Source organism: Sorex araneus, chromosome 5 (genome assembly GCF_027595985.1).
Source record: "Sorex araneus isolate mSorAra2 chromosome 5, mSorAra2.pri, whole genome shotgun sequence".
NCBI classification, from domain to species: domain Eukaryota; kingdom Metazoa; phylum Chordata; class Mammalia; order Eulipotyphla; family Soricidae; genus Sorex; species Sorex araneus.
In genome coordinates this window covers 47,565,836-47,583,208 of record NC_073306.1, presented here as the reverse complement: position 1 = coordinate 47,583,208, position 17,373 = coordinate 47,565,836, and the positions used below count along the sequence as shown (strand labels likewise).

At 60.5% G+C, this 17,373-nt stretch overlaps 1 protein-coding gene across 3 annotated transcripts in view; it reads right to left on the bottom strand.

Annotated features, from left to right (window-relative positions):
• Positions 1 to 752: 752 nt before the first annotated feature.
• Positions 753 to 17,373, bottom strand: part of AHDC1 (AT-hook DNA binding motif containing 1) — a 64,728-nt gene continuing 48,107 nt past the window's right edge. For all 3 annotated transcript variants that reach the window (XM_055140840.1, XM_055140838.1, XM_055140839.1), the window contains exons 5-6: positions 12,079 to 16,986; positions 753 to 1,172 (exon numbers count right to left, since the gene is read on the bottom strand). In XM_055140840.1, coding sequence (XP_054996815.1) covers positions 12,122 to 16,912 — 4,791 coding nt within the window. In that variant the 5' untranslated portion in view covers positions 16,913 to 16,986 and the 3' untranslated portion in view covers positions 753 to 1,172; positions 12,079 to 12,121. The remainder of the gene's footprint in view (positions 1,173 to 12,078; positions 16,987 to 17,373) is intronic.

Below are 17,373 nucleotides of genomic sequence, written 5' to 3'. Positions count from 1 at the left end.
AGGGAAGACCCAAATCTAATGGGGACTTCAGAGAAAAACTTATGGGGAAGCTGGCCACTGCTCCACTGTTTGGTTTGGAGATGACACCTGGAGATGCTCAGAGGCCACTCCCAGCTCAGTGCTTGGGAAACCAGGTGGTGGTTGGGGGTTGAGCCTCGTCTGGGCTCCTGCATGCAAAACACATATTCCAGCCCTCTCCCCAGCCTGCACCCTTACACCTCAGAAACAATGGTGGGACCCGGGCAACAAGACTGGGAACATACAAGAGAGGACCTGGGCCTCAGAGAAAGGTGAAAGCCTAGACTGACAGGAAGATGAAGATGTGAAGGACAAAATCTCTGGACTGGGATCTCAGGACCTGGGGTAGAATAGGGCACCCAGCTGCAAAGGCAATTCAGATCTTGGGCATGTGGGACAGGACCAAGGGCAGGAGCACAGGGGCTGGTGACAAAATCCCGAACCCGAACCCGAACCCAACCGAGTCCCCTGCCGCCACTCCACCCTCCCTCCCTCACAAGACACAGGTGGGTGTTTTTTTTTTTTTTTTTTTTTGCTTTTTTTCATTTCTTTTTAATACAAACTTGGATCTTTGGGTGTGTCCTGCCAACAGAAAACAACAACAACAACAGAAGAGAAAACCCAAAAGAGTGAAAAATAAAGAAAAAAAAAAAAAGCTCCCGCAAGAGGTTCTTCTCCCCCCCACCCCCACCATGCGAATTTGCACACCACGGGACCACAGCAGGTTTACAGAATGCAATATACAATCCACGATTTATAATAAAACAGTATATACAATAAATAGGATATTGTTCATTTTTGTCAAACAACCTGTAGATAAATTTCTCAGTGCACACTTGCAGGGGCTCTGGACGCCGTGGGCCCCGCTCGCGACCTCTTGCACACGCTCTCTCGCTCGCTCTTTTTTTTTTTTTTGTCTTTTCTAAAACTGTTTTGTTTTTAAGTTTTGTACATTTTTAAAAAGTATTTACAATTGCTGGTTTTGTGCAGAAAGGGCTCACCTTCGGCTTCTGCGTGGAGGAGATGGGCGGGGAGGGGGAGGGGAGCGAGGGCTGGGGGGGTGCAGGTGGGGCGGGGGGGAGAGGCAGAGGCAGGCGCTCCTGCCAGAGGAGGGTGTGGACGCTGGGAGGGTCTTGGCGTTGGTTTTCTGAAAGCTGCAAAGAAACACAAGAGAAGAGACAGGCAGGGTCAGTGGCAGGTTCTGACCATGGGGAGACCTAGAGCGTGACCCCCAGCTCACTCGAAATTTCATCCCCCAGCAAGCTCCATGCAGCCCCTCAGACCCGGCGTGCAGCTTCCCCCATCTGTAAGGTAGGTGTGTGTCCCAGCTCCACGCCCCTCTGGCCCCTGCTCTGCCCTGAGTTGAGGAGCTGGGATTCCAGGATTCTAGGAGTAGGCGGGTGCTAAGAACCTGGGCTCCCATCAGACGCAGCTGGGTTCAAATGCCAACACAACCAACCATTTAATCGCCATGAACGTGGGCAAATGAGGGGAATTTCTGCGAGCCTCAGTTTACTCAGCTGTAAAGAGAGCACAGAACTATCCCATAGGTTTGTCGGGAGGATTCCGGGGTTTAAGGCAGATTAAGCCTGGCACATAATGCATAATAAATTATACTAATTACTATTCGTTCTTTTCCCGGGGTCTGAGCCAGTCGGGCCCTCCGAGCAGAGCCTCGGTTTCCTCCTATAACAATGAGTTTCAGTAATTCCCCCAGCCCGGGCCGTTCTGGGAAATGACACAAAGGGGAAGAGATGGCCCCGGCACAACACAGGTGCGGATTGCCGCTTTCATTCCTTCTAAATCCACCCTCTGCCTGTCCCCACCACGCCATTCTGCTCCTCAGAGAGGTGAGATGAGGAGGAAGCCTGTCTGCATAAAGGAAGAAAGAAGTAGCCGAACACAATACCATCTGTGTCTGCCTGCACCCCCTGCCTTCCTGAAGCTCAGACACTCCCCAGTCTCCCATGCCTATGGTCACCCGGCACTGGAGAGCTGCAGAAGCCCTTCCCAGTCCCAGTCCCGTCTGCAGGGCGCCAGGCGTCCCTCTCCAGAGCCTCTGCTTTGCTGGGGCGAGCAGGAAGGTGCTCAAGGGGACAGGGTGGGCTGGGCTGCTCTCTGGACCCCACGTCTAGCCGGGTCCTTTGGGAAGCTGACACGCAGCAACCTCCCACCCTTGGCAAGTGGCCGCCCCAGCGAGAGTGCGGGATGCGGGGCGCCTTCCAAGGCCCCGAGCGGGCTCCCCATCCCACGGAGCCAGCGGCGGCCCAGACATCCCTTCCTCCCTTGTCCGTTCTTGGCTCCCCTTCCCACAGGGCCACATTGAAATTCTGCTCAGCCCCACCGTGTCTGCTGGGCACTCCGCCCCGGGGAAGATTCTGGCCTGAGGCCGGCCTTGCCAGGACTCCCCCTGGGCCAGGGCACCAGGTGGGCACCCCACTCCGTGTCAGACCAGGTGGTGGGCGCAGGTGTGCTGGGAGGTGGGGATGCATCTCTGCCCAGTGTTGGGCACCCTGCAGGTGAGAGAACTGGGCAGGGAATGGCCTGAGGGTGGCAGCTGGGGTGTGCTAGGAAAAACAGCTTCTGGACGGCGGGTGTTGTTGGGGATGAGCCTCAGTGCTCTCGGTTTGGACAGGGCAGGAGTGCCCCGCTTGCCATGGGAGAGGCCTGGGTGGCTCGATCCTCAGCACACAGAGCTTGGAGCAGCCCCTCAAACGCTGCAAAACCCCCAAAGCCAAAACATCTGATCTGTGGGGGAGCAAACAGGAACAATGGCTGAGGCAAGAGGGATGTTCGTTGGGGAAAGGACTATTCTGGGCTTCAGCTGGAGGTAGGGCGGCTTCACTGCAGCTAAGGAACCTCTGCTAGGGTGACGGGTAAAGTCGTGCTGGGGGGACGAGAGAGGGAGCAATCTGGGAGAGGGTTCCAAAGCACCCAACAGACCGGCTGTGCCACCCCCAGGCTCCCCTGCTCTAAGGGCCTCGGGGCAGGCTGGGAGCCTCTGCACAAATCCCTGTCCTCCACCCCCTCCAGCTCTTAGCCACTGCCAGTGACCCTCTCCAAGCCAGGTCTCCATGGTGATCGCAGCCCAGCAGGCAGCTCCTGGCAGTGGCCAGGCAGCAGGGCGGCTTTCTCAGCTCGGCTAAGCCAGGCCGGCTCACCTTCCTCCTCCCACCGCCCTCCCAGCGGCGTTCATAACTTGGCCAGAATCTGGGGGCTGCTGGGGGATGGGAAGAGAATCAAAACCAGAGGTTCTTGAGCCCGGGAGCAGGAAGAAAGCTGCGGCCACTCAGAACCTCCAGGCTCACCAGGTTGGACTCTCCCCCCCACAGACGCAGCGCTGCGTGGCCTGCAGCCCCGTGCTGGGCACTGCAGACAAAGCCGAGGGCGCAGGAGCGGGTGCCACCCCCGAGGGGCTCACAGTGCAGACCCCCCCCACCGCCGGGCAGGAGCTGGGCGCTGCATGGCGGGGAGGGAAGGCAGCTCTTGGGCTCACCGCTGAGCACCGTGCCCTACGCCTGCTCAGGTCAAGGATGTGTGCGAGTGAGCGATGACCGCGTCCAGCTCTGGCCCTGCAAGGCTGGCAGATCCCTCCTTAGCCCACCTCGGGTTACCATAGCTACTGCGGTACTTGTCATTCCCTTCCATGCTCCTCCAGGGCAGAGACCTATGTGTGGTACCTCTGTCTCCCCAACGCCAGCAGGCGCCGGGGCCCCAGGACACAGGGTCCTTGTTCCTGAGACTTAACCTTTTCGTGCCTCTCTAATGAGGAACTGCAGCCTCAGCCTCACCATCCTTCCGTGCCCTGAGCCCTCGCCTCCAGCAGTCTGACATTCTCAGGAGCCAGGGCATTAAGGGGGCTCTGCCTGTCTGGGGCGCTGGCACTGGAAGCACTGAGGAGGCTGCAGGTCATAGAAAAGCTCATCCAGAGAGCCGCATTCACTGAAGCAGCCAGCGAGCGTGTCTGCCTGCCCTGCACCTGCACCCAGCTAAGCCTGAACCCCCACTGCAGTCTCTGCCCTCCGCAGGGGTGATGGGGTTTGCGTCCTATCAACCACAGTGCTCCAGTCTGTGAGAGGAGCGGGAGGAGGGTGCCCACTGAAGAGCCGATCATCACACCCGCACACACTCCTCCCAGGCAGGGCTGCCAGTTCAGTGCAGCAGATGTGGCTTCCAGCTGGAGACAGCCTCTTGGGGTGGGCCTGGAGGTCACTGAGGGGAGATGGGGAGCTGCAGGGGTGTGTGTGGGCTCTTCTTCAACTCCATTGTATCTGTGCCACACCCAGCAGTGCTCAGGGCTTACTCCTGACTCTGTGCTCATTCTGGGAGGTGCATAGGGGACCCTATGCGGTGCCGGGAATTTAATCAGGGTCAGCTAATATGCAAGGCAAGGGCCTTAACACATGTACTATTTTTTTGGGGGGGGGGGCACACCTGGCAATGCTCAGGGGTTACTCCTGCCTCAGCACACAGGAATCCCTCTCTAGTGGTGTTTGGGGGACGACATGGGATGCTGGGGATCAAACCTGGTCAGTGGTGTGCAAGGCCAGCGGCTTAGGGCTTACTCCTGGCTCTCTGCCTAGGGACCACTCCCTGCTGGTGCTCGGGGGTCCAGATGGGGATCAAACTCAGGTCAGCTATGTACAAGACAGGTATCTTATCTGTACTATTTCTCTGAACCCGTTTACTAGAGTACCATAGCTCTGCAGCCCCTGTGTGCACCAGTACCCAGAGGTGCCGCTTGAATTCTTGCTCTCTGTCATCCCTTCTCAGGGAACTGGCCCCGCCTCCCCTAATGCCTACACTGAAGGGACATTATTGGGAGAAAAAAATTAAAATAAACCAAAAGGAATTGAGTGACACCCCGGCCCCTAATGAGTCCTACTTCTCAGCACACAGAATTCAGAGAGCCCAGTTAGCCCCGGATGCTTCCATTTTATTTTACTTTTTGGTCAGTTGGCTTCGGAGCTTCTCCAGTGGTGCTGGGCGGGAGGTTAGGTAGGGCTGAGGTGCAACTTGGGGCCCGGCCCCATTCTCAGTGCGGGGAGGGGAACCATCTCCGACCCAGTCCCTAGCGCGGAACCTTCCCCCTCCTTCCTGTCCTCCTGAACCCCACATGCTCTTCTTTGACTCAGGGAACAAAATAAACTCTCAGTCCTGGCAGGTTCCAGGCAGATGTGACAGTGGGGAGGGAGATAGGGACAGCAGAGACATGAGTAACCAGCCGAAAGGGGCTGACGGCCTGTGGAAAGGACATTCCCAGCAAGCGCTGTCATGGATGCATAAAGGGTTGAGAGATTAATTGGGCCTGGGAAGGATCCTGGAACACTTCTTGGAGGAGGTGCTGTCTGAGCGAAAAGATAGAAGCTGACAGGTGGGAGATGGATGTAGGGAGGAAGAGGCAGGGAAAGGCTCAAGGCACAGGGCTCGGGGTGGGGTGGGGTAGGGTGGGGGGAATGGGGACGACACAGCCCCTGGGTCAGAGCTGGGGAGGGAGGGTGGCGGCAGAGGCAGAGGCGCAAGGCAATCCCGAAGACCCAGAATGCCAGGCTTCGAGGTAGGCCTCTCTTTTGTGGGCAAGAAGATATTCAGGATGGAGCCATGGGAGTCGATGGGTTTTAATCCACCTAGCAGACTCTTGAGGGGCCCCAGGCATAATGAAAGCAGAGCGCGCTGCCTGGTGACCCCAGCTGGGGGAATGGACTTGGGGAGGGGTAAATGGGGCCGTCCCAGCAGGGGTGCTGATGGAGGGAGGCTGCGAAAGGGCTAAGCTTTGGAAACCTTCAACATGCCTCATGCCTTTCCTGTGAAGAATGCTTCCTGAGATTTCTGCTGTGAGCATGTCAGTCTAAACCTGGGTCCTGCTGCCCACCAGGCTTGGGGTCGCCTGGGTGTGGCCAAACGGACTCAGAAGGCCTCGGAGCCCCTCAGGGAGAAATCAGCCCAGCGTGGAAGCGAAGGAAGAGGCAGCTCTTCCCTGTCTCCTGCCCAGGGTCTTACCCCGCCCATCCTCGCAGAGGCAGGCAGGGCAGGGCTGCTCCGGAGCCCTGAGCATCGGGAGAGGGTCCGAGACCCCCGAATCCCAGCTGTGTGGAGGTACTTACTCATCTGCTTGCTACGTGCTGGGGACTGGGCGAGGTGCGCTACGGAAATCACAATGAACTCCCGGGGGGAGACCCAGCAAGGTGACGTGACTCACCAGCACACAAGGCTCTGCACCTTGTGGGCCTCCCGGCACACAGGCCGGTTCTGGGCCGCACCTCAACCGGGGCTAAGGTCCTCTGCCCTCCTCCGGCTCCACAAGTGTGTACAGGGGAAGTTGGGAGAGTAGCATGAGGACGTGTACATGGGGAGAGATGCGGGCTCCGAACACAGCCTGGCCTGAAAATGGCCACAGGACAGGCAAGACACTGGCCGGGGGAGGTGCACCCAGGAGAGGCAGGGCAGGGCTGGCTGACCCCTGACAGGAGGGCCCCTCGCTCGGAGCCAGAGGCGAGATCAAGTGACCTCTCGAGGTTTCGAGACACGGAGAGACAAAGCCCAGAGCAGCCAGGGCTGGCCCAGGTCTGAACACGCCTGCTGACCCTGGCTGGCTGGTGGCCTTGGAAACCGCTTCCTGCTCCCGGCAGGCCCCAGCTGGCGTAACCTTGCAGGACCTGTGACATTTCTCTTGGCCTCGGGTCCAGGCCTGAGGGGGAAGAAGGAAGAGAGGGGGGACTGGAGAGTCCTGGAGCCCTCAGAAGGTCCTTCCTCCCCTCCCAGGCCGTCGGGGGTCCTGGGAGGGCTGATCTTCAGTCCTGGGGCCCAGATCTGGCTGGTGCTGCTCCGCCTCTATGCGGCCAGAGAAGTCTGCCTGGCCCCGGGGCCTCACCCCACTGTCAGCCAAGGACCTCACACGGGCTAGATTCTGTGTTTGCTGCTCTGGCTCCTCTGAGTGGCCCTTGTCTTCCTCTCGCTGGGACGTGACCTGCCCTTGCCCACAGCCCACAGCCGCCTCGCCTGGAATGAGCAACCCTTGCCCCCCCACTCCTGCCCCTGTCAGTGTGTCCAAATCGTGCCTATTCAAGGTCAAGCTCAGAAGCAGCTTCTCCCACAGAACCTCAAAACCCATTTAGAATGTCAGCCACTGAGAGCAGTTGGTGGAGACTGTGTCCAACTAACCCATCATTAGGGGGATGGGGAACTGGGGGAGAGGTGGAAAGAGAACCCGGGCTGGGGCCGGGGAGTGGACAGAGAGAGGAGGCATCTTTGAACCCAGTCCCGCCAAGGACTAACTATGGACATGCCTCACCCCTCCAGGCAGGGCTGTCTTCTTTTTTTTTTAACATTTTTTTTTTTCTTTTTGGGTCACACCCGGCAATGCACAGGGGTTACTCCTGGCTCTGCACTCAGGAATTACCCCTGGCGGTGCTCAGGGGACCATATGGGATGCTGGGAATCGAACCTGGGTCAGCCACGTGCAAGGCAAACGCCCTACCTGCTGTGTTATCACACCAGCCCCCAGGACTGTCTTCTCATTTCTACGGTTCCCCCCTCTAGCCCCGGCCGGCCTGGCAGTGGGGGTATAAGGCAGGGAAGCAAGATGGGAGATAGAGTTGATGAGGTTGGATGACTGCTGGGAATGCAGCACCCAGGGCTCCTCCCACCCCCTAGTGAACGATCTGGCCACTGTCCTCTCTGAGTGTCTCTGCGTACAGTGACACCCCAGCTACTCTTCTTCCGGTCACCTTCCCTGGGTCCTTACCCAGAGTCCTTGGGGGTAGAGTCCAACTTTCCTGGGACCAAGCAGCTGCACCCCCGACTTCCACCTAGCCCTGTTCCACTAGGTCTGTGGCTGAGAACTCTTGGTGGCTCCTGAGGACCCAAACTCCTTCTAGTGCTCTTCATGACCTGTCCCGCCCCTGTGTTCGTGTGTGTGTGTGTGTGTGTGTGTGCACGTGTGACGGGGTAGGGCAAGCACACCTCCCAAGCAGTGCTCAGGAGACCCAGAGTCACTCCTGGCAAATACTGGGCTGGAAGGTTCAATGTCCAGGCCTGGCAACAACACGGTTCTACTCAGCCCTGTGGTGTTGGGGGCCACTGAGGTCACACTCTGCAGCACTGGGCCCAAGGGTCTATTTGGTGGTAGGGATCAAAGTTGGGGTCTTGGGTGTGCAGGGTACACACTCAAGCCCCTTGAGTAAATCTCCTTAGCCCCCTCATGTGGTACATTTTTTCCTTTTTTTTTTTTGGTGGGTGGGTGGGGGAACCACACTGGACGGTTCTCAGGGCTTATTTCTGGCGGAACTCAGGGATCAGTTCTGGTGGAGATCAGGGGACCATATGGGGTGCTGGGGATGGAACCCCGGTCGGCTGCATTTAAGGCAAGCGCCCCACTTGCTGTGCTACTGCTCTGGCCCCTCTTGCACCCCACCTCAATCTCTTTCCCCAGCTGTTCCTCAAAGCTGAGCAACTCAGCTATGAGGGCTTGCAACCCCTTGCAGCTCCCCCTGCCCAGATGCTCTCCCTACCGCCTGAAAGCCCCCCCACTCAGAGCACTAACTTCAGGACCCGTCCTCACTCGCGGCCTCCTTCGCTCCTGCCTCGGGCCAGGCTTAGCCAACGCTTCGTGTCACTCTGAGCACTGTCTCTCCCTTTAAGCTGGAAGCCCCCTGAGGACCAGGCCCACATCTGTGGTGTTCACTGTGCCCCCTCCCTTTCCCCCCCTCCCCTCCGGCCTGGCAATGGAATGGGGAGTGGACAGATGTTTCTGGAACAACCGAATGTACCAGTTGGAGGAGAAGCTGTCAGTTCCCGGCTCCAAGTGCAGAGCGGAGATCCAGAGCGTGGGCTGGGCTGGCCGCCGAGCCTGTCCCTCCTCTGGGCAGGCCTCCCCGGGCGGTTCCATTATGGGGCTCACTGAGCTGTGACCTGCCCCCATACCGTTGATTTTCCCACCCAGAGCCCGGGAGGAACAGTTTTGGGATTATTTCACATTTCTGGATTATCCGTGAGCCATCTCCCCTCCAGTGAGAAGGATCAAGAGTTTGACATTTTAAACCCTAAGCAGCTTCTCCCTGGCCGCCTTCAGATATGCGGCTCTGCTGCCTGCAATGAGACGCACGGGGAATGGAAGGCCATTTTAATCTTGGCTTGGCTTCATTAGGAGAAAAAGTCACTGCCAAAAAAAAAAAAAAAGTTTGGTCCATTGTCTATGCCATGCAGAGTTAGGGGCTGACAAAAGTCAGCTTCCCCTTACCGATGGGGAAAGAGACTTGGGGTGGGGTGCAAAAGCCTGCTCTAGGGCATGTGGCAAGTTGGTGGCTAGCTCGAAAACAGTTCTCCCCAGGGCCTCCTGTGGACACCAGAGGACCTGGCGTCAGGCAGAGGTTTCCGCTGTCATGACTTTAGGACCCTGAGTCACCCTGGCCTGGAATGGCCTCCCTAAGCAGGACGGGGTTTTCCAGGAGCCCTGCTATTCCTTCTCCAGGAAGAGACACTCCCGGAGGCTGCGGTGGCAGCTGAATGCAGGGTGCGGCCCCCCACCCCCCACCGCCACCCACCACGTCCGAGTGAATTTTGGGACAGGTCAAAAGCTCCAAAAGGGGACTGGGTGGGTTAGTGGTGGAGTAGGTTGGTCTCCAAGGAAATGATTTTGCTGCCCCATTCCCTTTTATCATTTTGGGGTCATTTCTTCTTTTTTTTTTAGGGGGGAGGGGCAATCTATACATGGAGGCACTTGGGGGCTGCTCCAAGTGGCACTTAGAGCTCCTGCATGCCAAGTTTGTACTCCGCCCCTTTGAGCCATCTCATTGGTCCCAAGTGTTCCATTCTGCCTTCAGGACAGAATCCTGGGGGTGGGGTGTCAAACGCAGTGTGGTGTCAGAGGCTACTCCTGGTTCTGTGCTAGGGGGCTGAACGCGGCAGTGCTCAGGAGACCATGTGGCACTGGGATCAAACCTGGGTGCTTCTCACATGCAAAGCATAAGCTCAGCCCTTTGAATTATAGGTCTCTGGACCCTCACTGTGGTTTCAATTTCTGTATTTTCTCGATAACTAGTAACACTGGCCATCTTTTTATGTGTTTATTTATTTTTTTGAGAAATGTCAATTCGGGGGCTGGAGAGATAGTACAGTGGGGAGGGCGCTTGCCTTGCACATGGCCAACCTGGGTTCGATTCCCAGCATCCCCTATGTTCCCCCCCCAAGCAACACCAGGAGTGATTCTGAGTGCAAAGACAGAAGTAATTGCCGGGTGTGGCCCAAAAAAAAAGAAAGAAAGAAAGAAAGAAAGAAAGAAAGAAAGAAAGAAAGAAAGAAAGAAAGAAAGAAAGAAAGAAAGAAAGAAAGAAAGAAAGAAAGAAAGAAAAGAAAAGAAAAGAGAAGGGGGGAGGTCTATATCCAGATTCTTTGCCCATTTCCCCCTCCCCTTTAAGTTTTGGGGATACCCCAGGTGGTGCTCAGGGGCTACTCCCAGCAGAGTTTTGGGGAGAATATAGTGCTGGGGATTGAACCGGGGGTTCCTACATGCAGAGCATGCACTCTAGCCCATTAAGCTCTCCCTCTGGCCTTGCTTTCTTTTAAAAAATTTTTTTATTTTAATGAATCATTGTGAGATACAACTGGCCTTGCTTCCTTTCTATTTTTTGTTGGTGAGTTGTTGGGTATTCCTTATACATTCTGACTATCAATCCATGCTTTGCAAATATTTTCTCCCATTTCATGGGTTGCCTTCTCACTCTGTTAATAGTATCCTTTCATGCACTGAAACTTCTCATTTCAAGAAAGTCCAGTTTATCTATTTCTCTTTCTCTTGTTGTGTTTTGGGACACACCCAGTGAGGCTTGGGGGCTAGCCCTGGCCTGGTGCTCGGGGGTCTCTCCGCCAGTGCTTGGAGGACGACCTGGCGCTGGGGATGAAACGGGGCTTTCTGCATGCATGTGTGTGCACCTGCCCTGTGAGCTGTCTCCCTGGCCCCCAGGTACAAAACCTGGAGAAAACTACAACAGTGACTGCAACTAACGAGGTGCAGTATCCAAATTCCTAACCAGATCTAACTACACCCGGTAAAAGCGCTTGGCTTCAGCAAAGAAACGTTTTCCTTGGAAGGAGGGGTCAGCTGGTGACTGGCCACTGCCTGCAGATTCCCGGGATCCCCTTCTCCTCAGAGCCATGTTTTGTTTGATTTTTGGGTCACCCACCTGACAATGCTCAGGGGGTAGTTACTCCTGGCACTGCACTCAGGAATGACTCCTGGCAGTACCTGGAGGATCATATGGGATGCTGAGGATTCAACCCGGGTCACCTGCGTGCAAGGCAAGCGCCTGCCCGTTGTACTACTGCTCCAGCCCTACTCCTCAGAAAAAGATGTTTTTCAAAACCATTTTTGGGGGTGGGGTAGGGTGGCCCTGAAAGAGACCAAAAAGGCTCCTCCAGGCCATTTTTGTATCCTCGGAGAGTGCCACCGGAATCCAAGGCCACATCCTCTGCCTGGCCCCTGCCAGACTGCATTCTGCACTGACGGAGGCTTTGAGCCCAACTAAGCAGCCCAGCTGGGTGGCCCTCAGTAGGTGATCTGCACAGGGTCAGGTCCACGGCTTCCTTCCTAAGAGGTCAAATGCAAGTGTCTCAGGTGCTCTGTGGTACCTGCAGCCCAGGAGCTAGCAAATATGAGGAAACACCTGCTTCTTTCTGGGTTTGTTTTCTTGTTGCTTGGGGGTCACATCTGACAGTGCTCAGGGCTTACTCCTCGTTCTGTGCTCAGGGATCACTCCTGGATAGAGACCCATATGGGATGCCGGGGAATGGAGCCCAGGTCGGCCATGTGCAAGGCAAGCGCCCTACCTGCTCCACCCTGGGGGTACACACTTGATGAACCAACCTTGATGGCCCCACACCTGGTCAGGGACCCCGCCCAAGTGCCCCTTCCTTCCCAGTCTCACTCCAGACTCCTTCCTGACTCCCAACGCCCCGTTGTCAGATCCTGAAATCCTCCTGCTCCTCTCGGGTCCCCCTACCCCAAGCCTGAGTGGCCCCTGCCCCCCAGCTCCCTGCGCCCAGCACACCCATGCCCAGACTCACCCAGGAACAAAACCTCGAGGTCCAGTCGGCACTTCAGTTGGCACTACAGGGAGGTGACAGTGAATGTGTCCTCGGGATGAGGTTCCGCCATGGGCCCCAGGAAGCCGCTCTTGGGGCCCCCACCGAGGCCAGGATGCGCCTGCGGCATGAAACCCGGATACCTGTAGGCGGTATCCTGCAGGGGCAGCAGCGAGTCCCTGGGCACTGGGGACAGCGTCAAGTCACTAAGGAGCGGGCAGCCATAGCCAGCGGTGGCGACGGCAGGGCCTCGAGGCGGGCCAGGCAGCCGGGCCATCTCCAGCGGCTCCTTGTCGGCCTTGGGCGTGGCCGGTGGGCTGGCCAGGTGTGGGGCACTGAGGCACGTGGCCTCCGTCCTGCCCAGGAAGTCAGCCAACAGCCCCGTGCCCACCTTGCCTTCGTAGGGCGGGCTGCGGGCAGCTGAGCCCGGTGGGTACCAGTAGGCTGTGCCCTTGCAGCTGGGGGAGTCGTAGTGGGGCTGGCCCAGGGGCAGGTCCCGGCAGCTCAGGTGGGCCTGGGCTGCAGCCGCGTGGCCTAGACTGGCCCCTGGGAGCCCATGCTTGAGGGGCTCACAGGCTGCGAGCTTGGTGGGCGGTGGCCGCAGTTCTTCCTTGAAGCCCAGCGTGGGTGAGCAGGTGGGCGAATAGGCCTTCTGCAGGCCGGCATCAAACACGGTGGGCGGGTGGGCCAGTGGCGGGAAATGCTTGCCATCCAGCTCAGGGGCACCCAGACTGGGCGAGTCGCAGTGGAAACCTTGTCCAAAGGTGCCGTCCGACGGAGTGGACGGGTTCATGGAGTAGGGTCCCATAAAGTCACAGGGGTCTCGCTCCCCCACGCCAAAGGCCCTCGACTGTGAAGGCAGCGGTGACATGCTGCTGTCCCCGCTGTAATAGTCCAGGCCAAGGTCTGGGCTATCCTGGAACAGCGGGTTCACTGGCTGGGGTTTGGGGATAAACTTGGCTTTGGCGGCCGCGCCACCCCGCTCCTTCTTGGCTGAGCAGGCCCCCCCACCCCGGCCCCCCCTCGGCTGCCGGGGCCCAGTGCTCCGTTTGGAGGGGTAACCCGAGCTGGTGGCCGAAGTGGCTGATGGGAAGCCCAGGTGGGAGGCCTCGAACAGGTCCACCTTCTTCCGCCGTCCCCGGCCGGGCTTGGAGCTGCTCTGGAAGAGGACACTCTGGTTCCAGTTGTAGCCTGGGGCGGACGACGCCTCGTTCCAGTCCATCATCAGTTTCTCCAGGCTGGACAGGCTCGACTGGCCCTCACTGCTTGAGGCCTCGCTGTTGGCACGCCGGAAGCCACCGCCGACAGGCTGATTGAACTGGGTGCTGTCGGAGGAGGACTCGGAGAAGGTCTCGGACACGGCGGTCTGCTGCTTCACCTTCTGCGGTGTGTAGTTGGAGATATCCAAGATCACGTTGGGCTCGCTGACGTGGCAGTCGAACCCGGGATTGTAGAGCTGACTGAAGGCCTCTGAGGCCCAGTCTAGGCCTCCATAGCCCTGCCGGAAAGGCCACTGAGAAGCCCCCACAAACTGCCGACAGTTCTCAGGCGAGGGCTGGAAGGAGGAGGAGGAGGAGGAGGCGGCGGAGGTGGCAGAGGCGGTGGTGCCCTTGGGTACCATGTAGCCGCCAGGGGAGACGGTGCTGGCCCGGCTGTCACAGCGCAGGGGTGTGGGGGCTGAGCCGGAGAAGGGGGTGCCCTCCGAGCTGTTGAAGAAGGAGGCCTTGCTTGGTGGCAGGCAGGGGCCACCGGTGGGAGGCGGGGCATAGCCAGCGCTGTGGGCGCTGCTGGGGGAGGCAGGCAGGCTGCTGCCGCTGCCGTAGGCAAAGCTGCAGTCTTTGCTGTTAGCACAGTCCTGGCCCGAAAAGGGCTTAGCCGGGGCAAACACGCTCTGTCCAGCCCCATAGCCACTGTACTGAGGCGGGTAGGTGCTGGCGGGCGGGTGGGTGGTTGGTGAGCGGGCCACAGCTGACGGCGGGGGAGCCAACTTCGGGAAGGTCTCGGCTGCCCGGCAGTCTGACGTGGCGGGGGTGATCCCATAGCTCGCCGCGCGGCCCGGTGGGAAGGTCTGGCGAGTGGGCAGCACGGGCTGGAAGGAGGGCTCTGTCCCTGCCCCACTGCTGCCCACAGCCACAGGGCTGGCCTTGGCTCCCCGGCTCGGGAAGGTGGGCAGGCCTCGCTGTGCTGGCAGGGCGTTGGCAGGGGGCCCCGCGTAGGTGCCCGACGCCTTCCGCGACTCGGGGCGAGAGGCCGAGAGGGCGAAGTCCAGGAGGTCGGAGGAGTCATCCGAATCAAGCAGCGAGCGGAAGTAGCCGGTGAAGAGGCTCTGGCGCTCCTGGCTGAGCTCCGTCTGGCCCGCGGGGGCACCCGTGCTGTAGTAGCTGCCGCGGCCAGGAACCCCACTCTCCAGCCCAGTGGAGGCAAAGGCCCGGGCCTCGGTCCCCTGGAACCCGCAGTTTCGGCCAGCTTGCCCGCCTGGGTGCCCGTGGTGAGAGGCCCAGCCGCCACCCTTGTCCCCGGCCCAGTCCGCCCCTGCCTCCCCAAAGCCCGGGCCACTGGCCACCTGCTCTGGGAACAGAGCTCCGTTTTTCCGGGACCGCCTCTTGCGCTTGGGCTTCCCAGTCAAGGCATCCACCTCCCCGCGGCCCCGTTTACGGGGGTGCCCCAACTCGGTGAGGCCGGGGCCCCCGACGCCAGCGGCCGCCACGGCCACCACCTTCTTCTTCTTGCCAATGCCCTCAAAGAAGTCACTGAAGGAGCAGCGGGCCGCCTTGGCGGCATGGCCCCCACCCCGGCCACCAAACCCGCCTGCCTTGCCACCACGCCGCCGGAAGCCTTGCACGCGGTGGAGGAAGTGGGAAATGCTCTGGGTGTCGGGCGCCTGGTGCACAGACTCGGGCTCGCTGGGCGTCCAGCAGCGGGGCGGGGAGCAGCGCCCGGCACACTGGCTCTGGCGGTTCAGGAAGGCCAGCTTGGCGAGGACATCGGAGTACTCGGCCTTGCTGTCGTTGGCGTCGGCGGCATAAGACGGCTGGGGAGACGCCAGCTTCTGCTTCCTCCGTCGCCGTTTCTTCACCTCGGGCACGGCCAGGGTGGCGGCCGCCACGGTGGCGGCCTCGGCGGCCACGACGGCCGGCTCCTTGGGCTTGCCAGGCCCCAGCAGCAGGTTCTTGGGAGGGCGGCCACGCTTCCGCTTGAGGATGATGGGCATCTCGCCGGGCGGGAAGACCACCACCACGTTCCGCCCGTTGTTCTTCATCTTCAGCAGCGGGGTGGGCTCGGCCGACACCCGCAGGCCCAGCTCCTTGCCCTCCACACTCAGGCTGCTGCTCAAGGACGACACCTTGTACGTGGTCTTGTTCCGCCGCCCCAGCGAGACTGGGATCTTGGCCATCTTCACCACCATGCGCCGCACGCCCCGGCACTTGCTCTTGCGGGTGGGAACCACCGGGGTCTGGGAAGACTCTGGCTCCAGCTCCGGGACTGGGCCGGGGCCTGGCAGGGCAGGAGGCGGTGGAGGCGGCGGTGGTGGGGGCTCAGCCAGGGTGGCCGCCAGGCCCGTGGGCATAGGCAGGGGCAGCAGGCGGCCCTCGGGTCCGGCATCTGCCTTGCGCCCCCGTCCAGCTTTGCGCCGGCGACACAGGATCTTTGGCCTATCAGTGCGCCGCAAGGCGTACTTGGGGTGACCCTCTGGCCCTGGGGGGCCATGGGGTGAACACAAGTCCAGACGCAAGGGTTCGGACAGTGGGCAGGGCCCCAGGGACTGCTGGGGCTCCAGGCAGCGGCCGGAGACGTCGAGCAGCTTGGGCAGGGGGTCGAGGGCCTGGGGGTCCAGCAGCTGCGACTCCAGGGAGTCGGGCAGGGTGTCCAGCGCCTGCAGAGCCAGGCCCGGCAGCCCCAGGGGGTCGGCGAGGGGTTGCAGGGGTGGCAGCTCCAAAGCTTCCCCAAGCGGCTCTAGAGCCTGTGGGTCCAGAAAGCGGGGCTGGGGGTCCAGGAGCTGAGGCTCCGGTTCGGGAGACGGTGGCTCTAGTGACTGGGCCTCCAGCAGCTGGGCTTCGGGGCAGGTGAGGGAAGCCAGCTCGCTGAGAATGTCCGCTTCGGCCAGTTCTGAGTAATCGGGGCCATCAGGCTCTGGCTCCGGGGGCAGCCCGGCAGCTGCAGCTGTGGCTCCGGGACTGTGGCCTTGGCCGGGCTGGGGGCTGCCCCGGGGCTCCGGCTCTGGCTCGTAGAGCGGGTGGCTGGGCCGCTCTGACTTGGCATGGGGGGTGGCCCGCTCCTCAGGGCTGCGGATGCTGTTGGCCAGGCTGGGGGAGGAGAAGAAGCTGTACTGGAGGTCGCCGGGGGGCGGGGCCGGGGGGCGGCTGAGCCGGAGGCCTCCGCAGTCTAGGTGCACGCCGCTGTGCTGCAGGTCCTGGGACAGCCGCGTCAGGTCCTTCATGATGTCGATGAGCTGCACCACCGGGCGTAGGTTCACCCGCCCGTTGTCCCAGCGGCGTCGGGCGCTACTGCCGTCTCCGGCGGGCGTGGGACAGCGGGCCTGTGAGACCGGACGGGCCGCCCTCGGGGGCAGCGGGTCGTCTCCCTTGGCAAGGACTGGCGGGCGCCGGGTGCTGGGGTCCCGGCGTGGGGGAGGGCGCGGGCTCTCGGAGAAGGTGTGGGCGAAGGCCTTGTCGGGCGGGCTGGCAGGGGGCCGGGCGGGAAGCAGGGGCCGGGGGGTGGGGGGGCCGCCGGGGTAGTACTTGGGCTCCCGGAGGTAGTCAGGAGAGCTGTGCACGGCACTGGACGTCACCACCAGGCCCTGGGGCTTCACACGCATCCTGACCTTGTCCTCCGCGGGCCACCGGGCTGGGCCGGGGCTGACATGAGGGTGCGAGAAGCCGGGACCAAGACCTGCCGGGCAGGACAAGCAGAGAGTCCCTCACTGAGCCCTCGGGCACCCTCCCCCGTCCTGCCCCCTCTCCTGGGGCCCCTCCTCAAGCCCACCCCCCTTTCCCAAGTCATCATACACCCAATGACCCCCTCGTGGGGGATTCAGGCTAGGTCCTCCATCCCCCGCCTCCCCTACCCCCCCACCCCTGCAGAGCTTGGCTCTGGGCTCAGGAAGCAGAACACCTGCCTCTGAGAGGGAAGCCCAGCTGCAAGCTTGGGGTGGGGGGCCTTCAGATGGAACTTGAGAGGGTCCGGTCCCAGCCCCAAGGCCATGAAATCAAGTTCCATCAGGGGTTTGGCCTCTGCTCTCTTGGCTGTCCCCAGGGGAAGCCTGGCCCCTGGCCACTC